Consider the following 17,161-nt stretch of genomic DNA (forward strand, 5'->3'; position numbering starts at 1 on the left):
GATTCCCAGTATGCTGGCAGACTGGAAGAGTTAAAGTCATGGCCTCTCATTACCCTCTTTTGCATAATCAGGATGTTCCAAGGTCGGAGAAAAAGTTCCCATCCCAAGGCCAAATCAGTGCTTCATGCATGCAGCACATATCGGTATAGGGCATATATCCAAATGGGATTTTGAAAAGACAGTTCACAATACCTTATCATTAGCATATTCCTCCTCTCACTATCATTCTGACAAGTAAAATGGATCTCTGCTGTACTGAAAATCCGGTCGCTGCAAAGCAATAGCTTTTAAATAAATCACAAAGCTGGGACCATATTCCCCATATGTAGAAAAGAGCCTAAGTGCCAAAAGCAATCAAAATTCATTTACATTTTGTCTCTCATGGGCCTGCACATACAATTCATCCATGGACTCCAAGGAAGCCAACAAAAATTGGGAGGGCTCTGTACCTACTAGGAGATGGTCATGTTTCACAGTAGAACAATTTCTTTTTCTTCAGCAATTTAAGCGACATATATATAAATTCATATATTATCTGTGAGAGATATCTAAGTGATATATCACTTAAATTGATGAAATACAAATATTCTATCTTGTATGTAACATATACTATATATTTTGTGTATCTTGTGCATGTGTGTTCGTCTATACATATTCATCTAATCTGCTCTACGTGACGCATTCTGCACAGTATGTGCATGCATAGATACAAACATAACAAACCCATCAGTGTGTTGCTGTGTGTCTCATGCAGAAGGAGCAAGAGAGAAGGTGCCTGGCCTAACCCACACTCCTACCAGCTGACAGCAAGTTCAGGGTGCAGCCAAGCACTGGTTTATGTAACAGCAAGGTACGGCTGCGGTAAAAAAGGAGACAGGAGCAAGGGCTAGCACCGAATATTAAAAAGGAAGAAAAGCAAACAGCATTCAAGTATTCTCCGTATTTTCTAAGCAAAGACTACTGGTGTTTCCTGTATTTGAAAATCTAAACAGCAGCCTGCATCACCATACAATATAAATAACATGAATGTGGCCTGAACCTGTCTACTGCCAGTCAGGGGTGCACAGCAAACTGGGAAGACATAGCAGAAGGGGCAGTAGTGATTTTGCCCAGTTTTAATTAAAGTAGGAGAATACACGTTTGAATCAAACACATTGATGAGACAGGATATGTGAAAATCAGGAAAAAAAATACACACAATGATTCAGGAACTGAGATGGGTGCTGGGCAAACATGAAAAAAAGACCCTTCAGCAAGGTCGTACACACATTGAATAAATAAATTAAAAGGCTGTTTTGACAAGAATTCTGCAATCAAAAATGTAATCGCAAAAACTCCCTTCTGCTGCAGTGTCCCATTTAGGGGATTAGGATAGTAATCACAATCTGCCCCAAGCAGCTCCGTCCCAGCATCCAAGCACTGCGTACATTAGAAATTACATCCTTGTTTTGAAAAAGAGAATTTTAACGCAGCCTAGTAAACTCTGCAAAGCAAGTCTTTCAAAAGTCAGGGAGGTCGTACCCAAAGGTCCCAAAGGTATTAAACAGCCTCAGTAATTTAAGTTATCCAGCTCAAAACATGAAAATCTGTAAGACTGAATATAAAACGAATTCAAAATTTTTCAGGTATGCCAAGGGAGCAGATGGTTTCTGAATCCTAGAGATCTGCCAAAAGGATCTGTAAATTCAAATGTTACCATTGCTGGATTCTGTTCTTTTTCCCTTTACAGAGAGATCTGTGTTTATATGCAATGTAGCAGAAAAAAAGGACATATCGTATCTCTTGATATTATCCCTTCCACAAGAAATTTATAAAGAATGGATCAAAACATGGTGTCAGTGAATGAGTTAATGCATAGTACGATCTAGAGATTCCTGAGATGGGAGAAAAGAAATGGTAATGAGGAGGCATCAATGCAGGTGCTCCCAATACAATCCAGTCCTAAAGCTATTCTTAACAGAAGCTTCATGTTTTTAAATATTGCCTTCACTGCTGTATATTACTTATGTCCTTGGAAACTATAGGGTGATCTGGCAAATAAATCACCTATATTGATTTTTTAATTCATCTTTTTTTTCAAGGCAGAGATTCATTCCGCATTTCTAACACAGAAGGAAAACAATAGTTAATTAGAAATTAGAAGAAACCTCCCCCGAAACTGAAACATTTAAACAGATATGCCTCAGCAGAATGAAAGATTGCCACCAGCAACAGATGCAAAGAACTGTCAGATTGCAGACTTGTGTTTCGGGCCCTAGGTAGAAAAATACACCTGCAGTGTACAGTGTAAACATACTGAATCACGGCTGCTAGCCCAGGAGCAATGACTGGTACCTAACTGCATAACGACTCAGCTGACACACCTAGCACCACAAGACAGGTCTTATGTGCAGCAATTAGCATTGATGGTTTTGGTAATGAGGTAGGAACTAGACCTAAAAATGGGAAATGGAGGAAAAATGCTGTCGTAAAGTATAGAAATGCACCTTCATTGCTGCAAAGCAGTAACAGCCACCTCCCTCTCTGACAACTTCTATGGATCAGCTGGAGCCATGGAACACTAGGTTTCTGAATGATGAAACCCATCTCTAGCCCCTTTGGGGATGAATGGAAGGAAATTCTGGTGTGCCCATGGCCATCTTTATTTACATGTTGCCTGTGTAGCTGTGGACTGCCATGACTGGTATCACTTTAATCTCACTGCAGTGGGGTTGAGCCCACAGTGAGGTTCAGAGAGGACTGGAAGGGATGCAAATGGGAAACATGATGTGAAAGATCAGGAAAATGAAGGGTAGAGCAACAGAGGTGTGCATTGCCATCTGTAAAGTGCTGCACAGAGAGAAGGAAGGGTGCGGGGGGAAAGAGGGAGAAAGGGGCTGGTTTTCCCCTCATACCTTGCGTTTCCGATCTGCCCTAGAGATTTTCCGCTGCCTTTTCCTTTCCTTCTCGAGGTTTCTCTCCCGCTCTTCGAGTTCAGACTCTCGAACTTTTTTAATGGAAGCTGCTGCATGAGCCATTTTGGAGAGAAAAACACCAGCTCCAAGGAAGCCGTTTTCACCGCACGCAGATATCCAGGTGATTTATTTTTCCTGCAAGGGCACTGGCTGCAAGCCAGAACTTCACGGCGTAATCCACTCTTCCTTGTCCGGCACTCCAGAAAAGGTCACAGCTTTGCCCCAGCCTCTGCAGCACCCATAACTCAGAAGCATGAGAGCCACGTCCACACACGCAATGCACGAAAGTGCTCGCAGCCACACACACAACAACCAGAGAGCAGCCGGCAAATATCTGCTAGCAGGCTGAAACCTCTTCAGCTTGGCTGTGACTGCAAGTGAAGACAAGCTTCAGACTTAGCTGGTAGGAAAAAAAAGGAAGGGAAAAAAAAAATAAAAAAGAAAAATCGACCTTTAAACACACATCACCAAATCGGAAAGGTCTTTGGGGATTCCTCCAGATGGGCTGTGTCTTCTGACTGGGAGGAAGGCTCCACTTCAGCATCACCACCAGGTGGGGGAGGGGGCAGCTCTCTTCAGCTTCTCACATTGCCTTTATGCAGGGTGAGAAGAAAATGGTGCAGTCTGACTTACTGACTTGCTGCTGAGGCGACTGTCTGCACTGGAGCCCAGCATATGCTTTCCTGCTCTTCTCCCGCGGCGATCTTCCCTTATTGCCGAGTCAGTCAATAAGAAACCAGGAGCAAAAGCTGCCGGGCTCAGAGAGCCCAGCCTCAGCCTGCTCACCTGCAGGCAGCGCCTGCCCTGCTACAGCATGGAGAGCCGCCTGGAAACGGCTTGCGATACCCAAGTCCTCATTGTGCCTTTATGCAGCCACGTGAGGCTGCATCAGGAGAGCTGCGTTAAGCAGCAAACCACACGCAGCGAGGAGGGGGACGCTGCTGGGGGAAGCACGCAGCGTAATCTGGGCTCAGCCGGCCCCGCTTAGCTCAACTCCACCGCGGTAAAAATAATACCACCGAGTGTGCTGTTCGTTACTATTCACTGCCAAAAGCTGCTTTCAGACGCTCCCTAAGGCAACTTATGAAGCCTTGTGTTGAAGATGGAGAATGATTATAGCTGTGGATCAACAGATACCAAAAGAAAGAGACTACATGTTGTTTGATTAGCGACCCCCTTCTCTCCCCCTCAATATCATTTGAATTTGGGACATTAATTTATAGCGTTAATATCAGAGACAGATGGGCCTTATTGCTTATCCCCCTGCTAAAACCAGCATATTAAAGCTCTACCCCTGCATCCCTAGGTAACTGTTATCACTATTAGCGTCAGGCATTTATTCATCAAAATAGGACACATGTAGATAAAAAGAGCATTTGCATTAGTCCCTGGAAGACAGCTGATCACATTAAACTCCTTCCAACAACACTGATCCAGTCTCTTCCAGGCAGGTCCTGAGGGAGAGGAGGAATACTACACCCTGACGTAGCAGAGATGTTTGCATCCCCAGCTTAGGCAGCCCAGAGAAGGTAGGGGTATGGGAGCTCACTGATGCATTAAAAAAATCACCAAATCAAAGAAACAATATTCTTAGCCAGATTTCCCCCTGCAATATATTCCTTGGCTTCAGACTGAGCTTGACTGAACAGCACTGAAGTCGAGCACCATGAATTTCACGATAACACAGCACAAAAAAATCAGTAACAGATGTCCTGCGAGCTCTTCATGCGACAATAGCTCGCAGACCAGGACTAATCCCAATCCGTTATTTCTGTACCCACAGAACTTGGTTATTTTCAATTCACATAGACCAAGAGCATTAATTATTACCATGGAACTAATAATTATCGATAGCTTATGCTTTTACTGCAAGATTTCACTTTGAGAGTTTCACAAATTTCCACAAGTATTCGTATATGGAAATTACAAAGCACTATAAAGGCATCTTTAAAACATCTATTTTATGTTTGAACCAGTGATCTGTGCACTCATTCAAAAATATATTTCAGTAGTGGAAGAAGACATCAGCAGAAGCAGGGTGCACAGTGCCAGCCAACCTATTTCCAGCTCTTCTGCACATACAGACTGATTTTCTCACTGTTATTCCCATTCGTAATAAACCAGGCTGCACAAAACTAATGACTAAATCACAAGCAGTAGCTGCGGCAACAGACACATACAAAATAAGACAGGTGGGGGCACCCAAAGGGATAAAATAAAAGAGAAAATTGGATTCTTTAAGGGGACTGTAGCTTGCATTCCCTTCTTAACATTGGATGAACCTCACAGGTAGCATCACTCATAAACCAGAAATGAACAGCTGATAATCTAAAACTCTACCTTCCTGATACAGTGTGAAAGCATTCAACCTCTTCATGGTATCGTAAGCAGGAAATGTGAAAATAAACAAATCACAGGCCACTACACCTAAAAATCTTGGTCTCATGATTTCCCTCAACCACGGCTGAAGGTTTCTTTAAGCTGATAAATGCTTAAACCCTGATATGTAGCATACACAATAGAGTTTGATACACAGGAGGGTTCATAGGAGTCATGATTATTAAACAATTTGTCATCTTTTGATGATTCATATGTGCAGGTTCATCAGCTCAGTCTCAAATAATTATTCTTTCAGAAAATTCACTTTAAAGTTAATAGAAGACTTGATGTAATTTGTAACCCATGCTACACAAGAAAAAAGATCAGACACTTGAACAACTGGTGCCAAGTAAGACAAAATGAAATAGCAAATATTCTTTAGAAGATCATTGGCAAAAAAGAACTTCAGATCAGTTCTATGAGTTCACCATTATGTCCCATAAACATTTTCCCCCTAACCTCAAAGAGACATAAAAATATTTAATCACCTTGGGGGTGGGGATGGGGAAAGAAAGTATCTTTCAATAGATTATTTTGGAAAGAACATATCCAGTCTGGGGAGAAGAACATAAAGTATGTATCACTTAATACTTGACACAGCTAATGTCCATGCAGGAAAGAAGTGTTCTGTTTTGAGAAAGCTTTCCCTAACAGAAGTAGAAAATGGCTAGTCATTGTCTTGGATATACAGATCTTAACAAAAAGAAATCCTTCTGCAGACATCAGTCTGAAGATTAACATTTCAAGACTGTTCAGCAAAACTGGAGACCGCAAATTTTCCCCCTAAACATAGAAAACATATGGTGAAGCTGCTACACAAGAAAAACCGAATATACAGTGATACTGCCACAAACGGTATGTAGGAGGGGAGTGGGAGAGTGGGCAGATGCACAACAACATAAAAAGAACACAGTACCAGAAAAAGGGTGGTTTTTCTGTTAAAGGCATTTTTCATCATTAGCTCTGAATGCAGAAATACATAACTCATGAGATTCAACAAACTCCCATTTGGGATAGTAAGGCTTGTAGGACTTCAACCTGTTCATCCTGCATGATTTGTGAACAGGCTCCAAGTGACTAACCTCACCATGAGATCCACAGCTGTGCGGGTACTTAATTAAGGCCACAGCTCCTATTTGCCTGGTTTACAAATTGGTATAAATCATTAACTTCCTGACCTGGTCTCCTAATTTCACAGTCTCCAGGTTTTGCTGTTTTAACCTGACCCACCAGCTGAGACAATAAGCTGCTGCACTGCAGTGCTTTATTAGCCATGGCTATGATCAGCACTTGGTTTTAACTGCCAGCTTTCAGGTAGAGACACATGATATGCTGAGAAAATCAACATTTTCTGTCTATAGAAACCTGCTCAATGAAAATCAACAGTAACTGAGTATTAGGGGAAAGGATGTAAACAAGTGATTATCTTCCTTGAAGCACATCCACTAACAGAGGTCCATCTCATAAAGATGAGGTTCCCTCCACATAAATCACGTGGGCAGTGAAAAAGTTAAAACTAAGTCTATAATAACACCCAAAAAGTGTGATTCTAATCTGTTCTCATCACTTCCCAGAGCTACAAAAAAGGGAGGCAGTGACAGAGTGGGAAAAGCCTTTCACGCCTCAAAGCCAGAATGGAGACTGTTTTTTGCAGTTCTAAGCTGCTAGCATATTCAGAAAACATGCTGGAAATCAAAATTTGTTTCAAAGAGCTAAAAACGGGAAAAGGCTGTCCCAGGCAATAGTTTGGTAGAGATGAAAACTAGGAAATTCAACATTTTGTCTAGCATTGTGGAAGACCCTCCTAGATGAGGCAGATCGCAACTCCTCAGGGGAACTGAGTTTCCTCCAAAGTGATGCACTACTTAACTTGTACGTAGTATCTAACGAGTACATCTACATCTGTTATTCTGCAACCATATAACAACTGCCTCCATCCTTACAAATCGTGCAGTGATTTAAAATTCTCTTCCTTGCTGAAAGGCAGAATGTGTTAGACGAGGCACAGCCGTTAGTGGCCTAGAAGCCAGAGTTTGCTGACTTGCAGAATTAGCTCACCTCTACCCACAAGCACAGATGTCAGCCTACCCTTTCTGCTACTATTCTATCTGGGTTAAACGTCAGAGGTAGGCACCCTTGTCCCTCTGGTCAGGAAACTCTTCTGCGAGCACTTCCTCTTGAAGGATGAGGATGGACATGATGGAATATTTTTGATAACGACAACAATATTTGGAGTGCCAGAGCAGAGTAACAATGTACTTAATTCAACTACGTAAAGCAATTTGGATGGATTGTGCACATTAGCATATTCAGCCATTTCAATATCTACAGAACTACACATTCCTAGGAAAAACAACAACAAACAAACAAACAAAACTACCACTAAATAATTCTTATGGTAAGTAAAAGCACAAAGCTAACTACAGAAGTTTACGCTACATTTACAAATTGCCTCCTGCCCCACTTATTGTTTAATCCACAGTCTTATTTATTACTCACACACAGCAGTATTTGTCCTAATTCTAAAGGTACAACAACCCTGGAAGTGAGTTAGCAATCACAGATCCATACTGTATAGGTTTCATTTTGTATTATCCTGAAAGAAAAAAATATTAACGTTAAAAAAAGGCTCTACACTCATTCTCAGGTTACTGAATATGTGAAGACAATGTGTTCCAGAAAGCTCTAGGCTGGAAATTAGCATCACTGAACTGGTACTGACAAAATGATATATAAAACTATGTTCTGGCTTTTTTCCATACCTTGATTACATCTATTTTATTAAATGAAAAGAGGCAATACAGAACAAGAAAGCAAAAAGGCCAAGTTATGGCACATATGTTAATAGACGTAAATCAGATCAGTCTTATTATCTTTCCATTCTTTTCTGTTATACAACCCAGGTATAATTCAAAGCACTGACAAGTTTAGCGGTCAGTGCTATAAATATATTGCAGATGACACAGTAATATTTACAATACCATACCCTCCCTTGCATACCAAATTTCTGTCTTGAAGGTGTTCAGTTTAATACCAACAAACTTTAAATGTAATTAATTATTACACCAGAAAAAAAAAAAAAATATATATATATATATACTGCTTAGATACCTTCATCTTGAAAGAGTTACTGAAAGTATTCATCTACTCTTATAAAATTAGTTTTTCGTATATTACAGATGAAGAAACTGAGATGGTATGCTCACGTTTGCTACTAAGAACGTAAGAGCAATCACTGTGGGATGAGACCAAAGTCTTCTGTCTCCAACAGTGGCCAAAAATCAGCTACCTAGCAAAGGGCAGAAAAAGGTAAACATATTATATTTTCAAGTACCCTCCCAGATTCTGGTCATTTCAGACCGTTGGACATCCGTGCTAGAAACTTCAGTTTACTTAGTCATCCTCACAGGCATTTTTCCATTAACTTATTCAGTCTCTCTCCAAACCTTTCTAAATTTTCAGCATCAACAACATATTAAGGCAGAGTTCTGCAGCTTAACTGCACATTCAAAGTACCATTGTCACAGGCAAGTGCTTACAGACCAGCAAAGAAGGCAAGATAAAATAATAGCCATTCTCAAATCATCAAAGTCCTTGCAGTCATCCTTTATTACTGTCCAAGCTGTGCCATGACAAAGCAATGCTTTGCACACACCACCAACTTTCTGAACAGCAAAAATAGGATTTTAAAAAGCCCTTCAAAGCCTGATGCCTCCAGTTTAAACAAATATCCCAAATATGAGGTAAAGGCATTCCAGCTGTGTCAAAATTGGCAATTCAAGCATCCTAAATAAACTAGAGATAGACGTTTCTGGCAAGAGTGCCCATTTTGCAGTTTTCTGACGACAGCTAAGTTCCATTAATTCTAAATATCGTTCCACTTATTTCAGTTTTCATATTGATTTAAAATATTTACGTCACATTCTATTTTAACTAAGTTAAACATGGCCTGGCCCAATAGCTCACTAAGGGCAACAGCAGAAATTTTATTGATTTAAATGGACTTTAGATAAGGACTGCAATCACTTATTTCAACACTGCAATGTGCCTTCTCATCTTCTTTTGTGTCCTGGACATCCTGCCCTACCTTCTTTTGTCTTTGATTATTTGTTTGGTTTTGATCTTGTGGGGCAGAAGCTGCTATTAATGCAAAGAAGTAGCCAAGAGATCATCCTGCAGGTGCTGCAGATCTGCTGTGTCTCGTCCCAAAGTGTGCAGTGTGTTCCTCAAGCTCCCTCCTCACCCTCCCTCATCACTGCACCTATATCTGCTGGATCTGCTCTGAGGGGCTCGGCCACACACCCATGCAGGACTTCATCTTTGGCAGGTGCAGCTTGCTGATCTCTGTTCTACTGACAACACAAGAGACGACACACAGAGCAAAGAGCAGGGAAGCTTGTTGGGGTCTGTATTTATCCTGCCTGCTCCTCAACTACCATTGAGTGTCATGGACAAGAGGCCCAACACCTTGTGGAAATGCTCCCTTTTCTAATCCTGTGTGGTACATACCTGCCTCCTCTGCATAACCAGATGTCGTCTCTCTAGCTGGAAGACAAAAAAAGTTGAAGGGAGTGGCTAAGACTTTAGAGCTTTTGATCTCTATTATAATAAGTGTTTAATTTTATTTTTTTTTTTGCTTGAATGCCTTCCCATGCAATGATCTGATCAATTCTCAGAAAGCTTTTTTCCACTTTTTTTTCTGAGTATTTGCATTAGAGCCAAATACATCTGAATTGCATTAGCTCTAAGAAACAGGGCATATTTCAAGCTCAAGGGTAATTTATCTCAGAGAAGCCACAAAAAGCAAGTTATATGCTGAAAGGTACTTGCATATATTTATACTTGTGTCCCTGATGGATCAATCTTACCACTTGTGATTAAAAAGTCCTATTACTTGTTTTCCCAAAAGCCAGGGGAGTCTCTCCACTGAGCTGCCTGAAGAGCAAAAAGGAGAGCTCTATATTCTATAAATAACCTTACCGACTTACCTGATATAATAGTTCATTACATTCAGAAACCATCCTGTTACCATACCTTGGCTGGACTACATGTGTTGTATGTAGTATAACCAAATTTGAAGGAAACACTTGTTGATCCGGAAGCAGAATTCTGTTATCTCAAAGCCAAATGCTTCAGTGCAATGTAAATAAAACAACTATATAAATTATAATTATATAAAATCAATTATGCCTGTGCAACAAGAGCATATAACAGGAAAACTGTTTTGCAGGCCACTGCATTGGAAGCCTGTAAGCCACTGTGACCCAGATCTCGTCCACTTTAAATCCTTTCAGTTGCAACCTAGATGGTGCACATAATCAGCTCTGCTTGAGCATCCTTGCTGTTATGTATAAAAGTGTGTCTGCACTTTAGTGTTGGACCAGATCACACGCATTCACATTTGAATGGACCCTATCTACCTCAAATTAAAAGTTTACATGTCCACAGCTATCAAAATAAAGGCCTAATTGTCTGCACCATATACAAATATTGTTGTATATGTGTGTATATTTATTTGTATATGTAGCAGTCTGACCACAAAATAAGCCTTCCAAAACCCAAGATTAGACAAAAGAAACAATTAATTTTCACAGTTTCAGTTTGCAAAGTATGGAAGAAGAAAAGGACTTAGTGATGCATCTTTATATTTCTATCTACTATACATATGCTTTCTAAAATGTCTTTTCTACCACATTTCTACCATCAGGAGTACTGATATGGTTGGATTTGACCTACCCACCTGTAATCAAGCTTGGAACCCAAATGTTTGGTTCACAATAGTAGTGGATGTCAAAAACAAAGTGACCACACATAGCCAATCATAAGAAAGATTCTAACCACACAATTTCCGAAATACAGCTGCAATAATTTGCCTTAAGTAACAACCTACAGGAACCTAGTATGACTGCTCTAAAGCAAATAATGCTATTTCCTTTCTCTTGTGCTTGTTGTAAGCGAGATGTCGTAAAAACAAAAAGAAGAGTTAAATAGTCCGTTGCTTCTTCATTTCAGGTGTTTTTCAAGCAGATTTTTCCACTGCTTATAATAAGAGCAGATACTGATACTTTTTTATAAAAACACAGAAGAAAAATTTGTACTAAGAATCCTCAAACAGTTATCAAAGACATTTTTTAGATACTCCCCAAATTAACAATCATATTATATATAGAATTATAGAATCTTTTTGGTTGCAACAGACCCTGAAGATCATTGAGTCCAACCATAACCTAACTCTGGCACTAAACCGTGTCCCAAAGAACTAAATGTATACATTTTTTACATATGTAAGAATAGCACCTGAACCACCTTCTAAGCATTTTCACCGCTTCCTCACAAAGGATGCTTGGACACCTTTACTTTTGTTCCAGTCCCCCAAATAACTTCAGAGGTCCCAATGTCTGATCAAACCAACATAGAGAATAGTGATATTACCTACAGTGTGCTGAATTCCTCTGCCCTACACATACACAGCCAAGCTCTGCCTTTAGCACACATTTATTTGGCAAGGACAGAAGGATTTTACAACAGAGCGAATCCCAAGGATGAGAGCTTTCTGCTCTCCCAGGCCTATTCCCGAGCATCTTCAGCAGTGTTCATCACTGGAGGCCTCTTTTTGTGTTTGAATGGTGTGCCAAGGCAGAGGCAGCCATGAGCACGGTGGGCTGGTGGTCAGCACCATGGAGAGCGCCCGGTCAGCACCACGGAGAGCGCCTGGTCAGCACCACGGAGAGCGCCTGCCCGCTGCCCTGCCCACCTGTAAGGGCATGGGTACCCGCAGGTTAACCCGTTGTGTTAAGCAACGAGGAGGGTAGGAAAGCATCAAGAATGCAAAACCAAAGACTCAGAAACCACTGGGGACACATTCTGGTCCTGTTTGCACGTGCCTATTTGTGTCCATTTAGAACTGCTGCCCAACCATACCTTTCAGATCTGAGACGGGTGGCAGCAATACGTGGTGTGGAAGGCATGCAGAACTGCTCAGTACTAACCACCTGGAGCACCTGGGAAGATGCAAGGGCCGCAAAAAACACAGAGACCACAAATAACCTTCACATTTCTAATCAAATATTTCATCAATGGTGAATGATAGATCTTGAACATAAATAACAGATTTCTACTAAAACCCTAGGTCCACAACAGCTGAAAATCCAAGTTTCAAAATTCAAGAAATCCAGAACTAATTACTGTGGCATACACTAATTTCTGTTAAAAACATGGAGTCAAGATAAACACACAAACATTCAGTGTTGTACTTCCCACCGCGAGTGCCTGGGGAAATGAATGGCAAATGATCCCCCTCTCCTGGTCAAGTATTGTTACAGCAGCAAGAGAATCACATTTCAAAATAGTTCTTTCAGCATTACAGCAGGCTTAGCACAAAGTTTTGGGATGACTAAAACACACCATCGCTCTAGCTGCAAACACTGCAATAAGCATCCAGGTCTGTTCAGAACATCAATAGTAATCTTTACACATAGTCATATTTTTACATATCACTTTCTGAACCCAGGATGGCTGGATCTGGTTTAATTAATGCACTTGTAAATTCCCCTAGGGTAACATCCTGCTGAAAACAAGGAGAAATGCACTGACACTGATTACAAAGAGAAGGTAAAGGACTAGCTTCATGAGAGGAAGGTCCAACTGTACAGGTACTGCCTCCATTCCACTGTTCTACTACAGCTAGGATGGGATAGACAAGGTTTAGACTGAACAAGGTGTTCCCTGTATCGCCTACACCATGAAAACCTTGACAGCCCACAGATACAGACTACTGGAGAATTTCTACAGAAAGCACCTGACAAGATCCAAAGGCCCTTGAGGCAGAAGAAATACAGAAACATTTTAGGGCCCTGAGGAAGAAGAAATGAAGAATCATTTTCCCTATATGATAAATAAAAGCCACAAAATAAGGTCTAAAGACCAAACCCAGTGACAGGAAATAGGCCTCTGACCAAGGTGTAACCCATTGCTGAAGAGCCCTGCCTCATGAGCTTCAGCTGGTCTTAGATTAGTAGTTTACATTCTTCTGTAAGCACTTGCCAGGTGACATTTTAAAAGCATATCATAACCTATTAAAGCTACCTTATAAATATATACATATATATATATATATATATATAAAATATCAATTTTAAAAACGGTAATTTTTGAGTCAGCTACAGACACAAATTACTCAGAAATCACACACGATGTAGCTTCTTGTCCTTCTATGACTTAAAACCATAACACAGATCTCTTTTTCAAAACACTAGCTTTTGCCTTATCTTTCCTAAATGTAATACTGTATATTGATTTTTAATTTTTTACTTCTAGATCCCTGTTTATGGGACTGCATAATGAAAAATACTATGTGTAGACACAAAAAGCACATTAAAACACTGATATCATATATACTTCCAATATCTAAGGACATTTCAACAACTATGGAATGTCATTTTCACTTTTACATTTACTTTACATTTTTATATTAAAAATCCTACTTATTTTTAATTGCTCATGTTTCTGCAACATTCAGACATTGAAGAGACAGATTCTGGCTGTAGGAAGTTTACTGGTCTGGCTTCCTGTCAAAAGGACTTTCAGATCACTCCCACACTTGAAAAGCACAAATGTGGCCCTCAGTAAATTGTTTTCTTACAACAGTTTGAAACTATTTGGGCAATTGTATCACTGATCTGTGTAAGTGTGCTAGGCTAGAACTGTGCTCACATTGCACTAAAGTGGCTGGTCTGATTCTGAATTTGTACTAAAGACAAAAACATTCTAGATCTAAAGCTAATGTGCACAGGCAACTATTTGTCTCAAACTAAAAACAGGAATGTAAATTGGATGCGCAGCCCCTTCATTTACTGTGAAATCTGTCCCACCAGGTAAAACATCTTCAGTTATGTGAAACAAAGCACTCCCCAGAATCAAGAGAAATGTCTGACTCACAGAAAGGTATACATTACCATGAATTTGTTCCTGAAGAGCCTCCAATTTCCATTAATTCCTGTGGAAGATGAGCATGAAGAGTTTGCCTTCTCAAACAGCTGAATGGGTCCCAATTCATAGCTAAAACAAAGGCAGCACTCTGTCTAGATGAGTCACCATCTACACTTTAAAAGCAGGGTCTTTCTAAAAGGAAAAATTTCTGGAAAAGATTTGTGACTTCTTGGTAGCCTTGAGAATAAAGACCTTACAAAAACGGAGCTGTCTGAACCACCTTCCCAAACAACCTCTTGCTGTTACGTAGATTTGAAAATGCATTGCAGGGATCATTACCAAAAAATGTATCCTTGCAAAAGTATACTGTAATTCAACATGCTTAATTTAATTTGAAGCCTTATTGTAACTCAGTAACTCATCCATCAAATGATCTCCCTTGACTATCACTACATATTCAGCAATTTTACATTTCACCAAGACCGTAGAATTTAAAAGAATTAATAAAGAGTATGGTAATTTATCCATTTGCTTGACCTTACCCTGAAAGTCAAAAATGGGATGCTCTTGCTTGGAGCCTTTCAAGTTTAAAACGTGTAGAATGAGATGCTCCTAAGAAAATATTCTTTGAAAAGCAGACATCTGTCTGATTGCAGTTAAGTTGATAATAAGCTGTGCTTGGACTTGAAATAGGCTTGAAATATTTCTGCAAAAATCTAAACAAAACTGACCCTCAGCTGCCAGACCAGTTCAAATTTGAGCTGGCCATATCAATTTGTGCATATGCAGCACAAGGGCAGATGATTTATTCACATAAGTTAAGGCTATGTTTTACATTGGAAAGGAATAAAGGCAGCAAATACAGACTTCAAATTAAAAAGGAGGACAAAAAGAATTGCAGGTGTCTTGGCTAGACTAAATACCTCCTAAATCCAAGCTTTGCCTCACAAGTCAATTTATCACCCATCACTTAAGATCTTGCAAAATTAGCCTGGATTCCCACAAACTGCAGCACTGGATTATAGGCAGCATTTATTTCCACTCTGCCACGTTAGCACTCCTAGACCACCTGCAAGAAGCATGCTGAACAGCGGCTGTTCTTCCTGTTCACAGAGCTGCCGGAACGAGAAAACCTTCCAAGACATGCAAGTTCTTCTGATAATGCTAACAATCAGAGAAGATGAGTTTCAAAGCAAGAGTTAACTATCTTGTATGGAAAAGGCAGAAGCAGGACTTCCCAGTGAGAGGTAACAAAGGCAAACACTAGTTAACATCTAGCGCATCACTGGGGATATGAGAAACCTAGATTCAAAATCCCAGGTGTCCTATCACCTCGACAAATGAATGGCCCAATTAAAATACTATTATTTATGTAAAGTAGAACAGCTCAGGAAAAAAAAAAAAAGAAAAGAAAAGGATGCTCGGGCTAGTCAGGCAGAAACCTCTCTGAATCCAACATTTCCAAATAAAGCCTTATCTGCAGCCTTTCAATGGACACCGGACACTGTGCAATGGAGCACACTGTGAAAGTACTGAGTCAGCCAACATGTCTGCATGGCAGAGCATGCTGCTCAGGTGTAGAAGCAGGAAAGGCACATCAGCATGTCTTGCCCCATCTTTTAGCCGGGTTAATTTGTAGCCTTGCATTGACATGCTTATCTTGTCTCTATTGGTGCTGACTTGAAGGTCGCTGCACTGTTCACCATTGTACAATGCAGAGATATCCTGAGACATCATCTTTTCTATGTTGAAGGAAACATTTGCAAACTTTTACGAAAATGCTAAATAGAACAATAAAATCACCAGGATTCACCTGTCCATAACTGCAACCAGCTAGCAAAGAGGATTTAGCAGTCCCTCCACTCCTTTAGTTGTCATCTCTTTTCTTGGAGAACGCAACCATGCATAGCAAAGTGCTTTCTTAATCAGCCAGTCCTTAATTAATCAGCTGAGCCTGAGGCTTGTTGTTGGCTAAAAGTGAAAGATATTCAAAACAACAGCAAGCACTCAAGTGAAGCCTACACTGTAGTACCGTGTTATGTTTCCATAACAGTAGTAGATTCAGATCCTACAAGATCTGAAGATTCTAAATATTTTTTAATTCAGGGAGGTTAAAAAACAACTGTGGATTCAGTGAAAAGCACTAATGTGAACCTAAAAACAAAGGCAATTCTGTTCTCATGGATTTCAGAGCCATTGTACTTTTTTCTGTCTAAATCACAATATTCAAGTCCCTCTTTGGTGCGTTCCATTCATATAAAGACAAAAGGACCACAAGGGCAGAAGAAATCATCTGAACCTCAAGCAGGTACAAGGGGGCACTAGATAAGCAAAATTCTACTCTCAGATCCACACTTTTCTCTATTGAGTTAAAGGATAGTTTCCAAGTGGTCTTTGGTCCTGAAAAAGCAAGCTTCACGTCTGTCTTTCCAGAGCTAAAATAGAATTTGCACCCTCAAGAAGTGAGGTTTGTGAGGAGGAATGGCTTATCTGGGTATACAGAGTTTCTATCATAACTGGAATTGCAGAAGCATATCCCAGGTGTCCCCTGTTCCTCCCTCTAGAAGTTTACAACCCAAGCTGGGTTTAAAAATATGGAAGATTTATAATTTGCATCGTCCATACATGTACATAAGTTTGTAGAATTATTACAAAAACTAAAAAAGAGATGCAGATGGGGTATTGCAATGCGGCAGTGAACAGCATTGTATACAGCAATGCTGTACTGTTGCATTTTACATATGCATGTCCATGTCTTAGAATAAGGAAGGTTAGATTTTTAAAAGGTTTTACAATCTAATACGATATAGCAGTATGTCACATGTTTTTAAATAAGAGAGGGAAGGAGTGGCAGAGAGGACCCTCTATGTACTGTCACACCGCACCATCCCCTGCACTGC

The 17,161-nt window shown here is 40.2% G+C and overlaps 1 protein-coding gene across 26 annotated transcripts in view; it reads right to left on the reverse strand.

Moving 5' to 3' along the window:
• The window catches only part of ANK2 (ankyrin 2), a 365,851-nt gene that overhangs the window by 189,508 nt on the left and 159,182 nt on the right, over positions 1–17,161 (reverse strand). For 7 of the 26 annotated variants that reach the window (XM_065062195.1, XM_065062228.1, XM_065062225.1 and 4 more), the window contains exon 1: positions 2,895–3,783. The exons of 18 other annotated variants lie outside the window; for them this stretch is intronic. In XM_065062195.1, coding sequence (XP_064918267.1) covers positions 2,895–3,017 — 123 coding nt within the window. In that variant the 5' untranslated portion in view covers positions 3,018–3,783. Of the gene's footprint in view, positions 1–2,894; positions 3,811–17,161 lie in introns of those variants that run through there. One more of the 26 variants, XM_065062218.1, reaches the window with a different exon arrangement.

Source organism: Columba livia, chromosome 4 (genome assembly GCF_036013475.1).
Source record: "Columba livia isolate bColLiv1 breed racing homer chromosome 4, bColLiv1.pat.W.v2, whole genome shotgun sequence".
NCBI classification, from domain to species: domain Eukaryota; kingdom Metazoa; phylum Chordata; class Aves; order Columbiformes; family Columbidae; genus Columba; species Columba livia.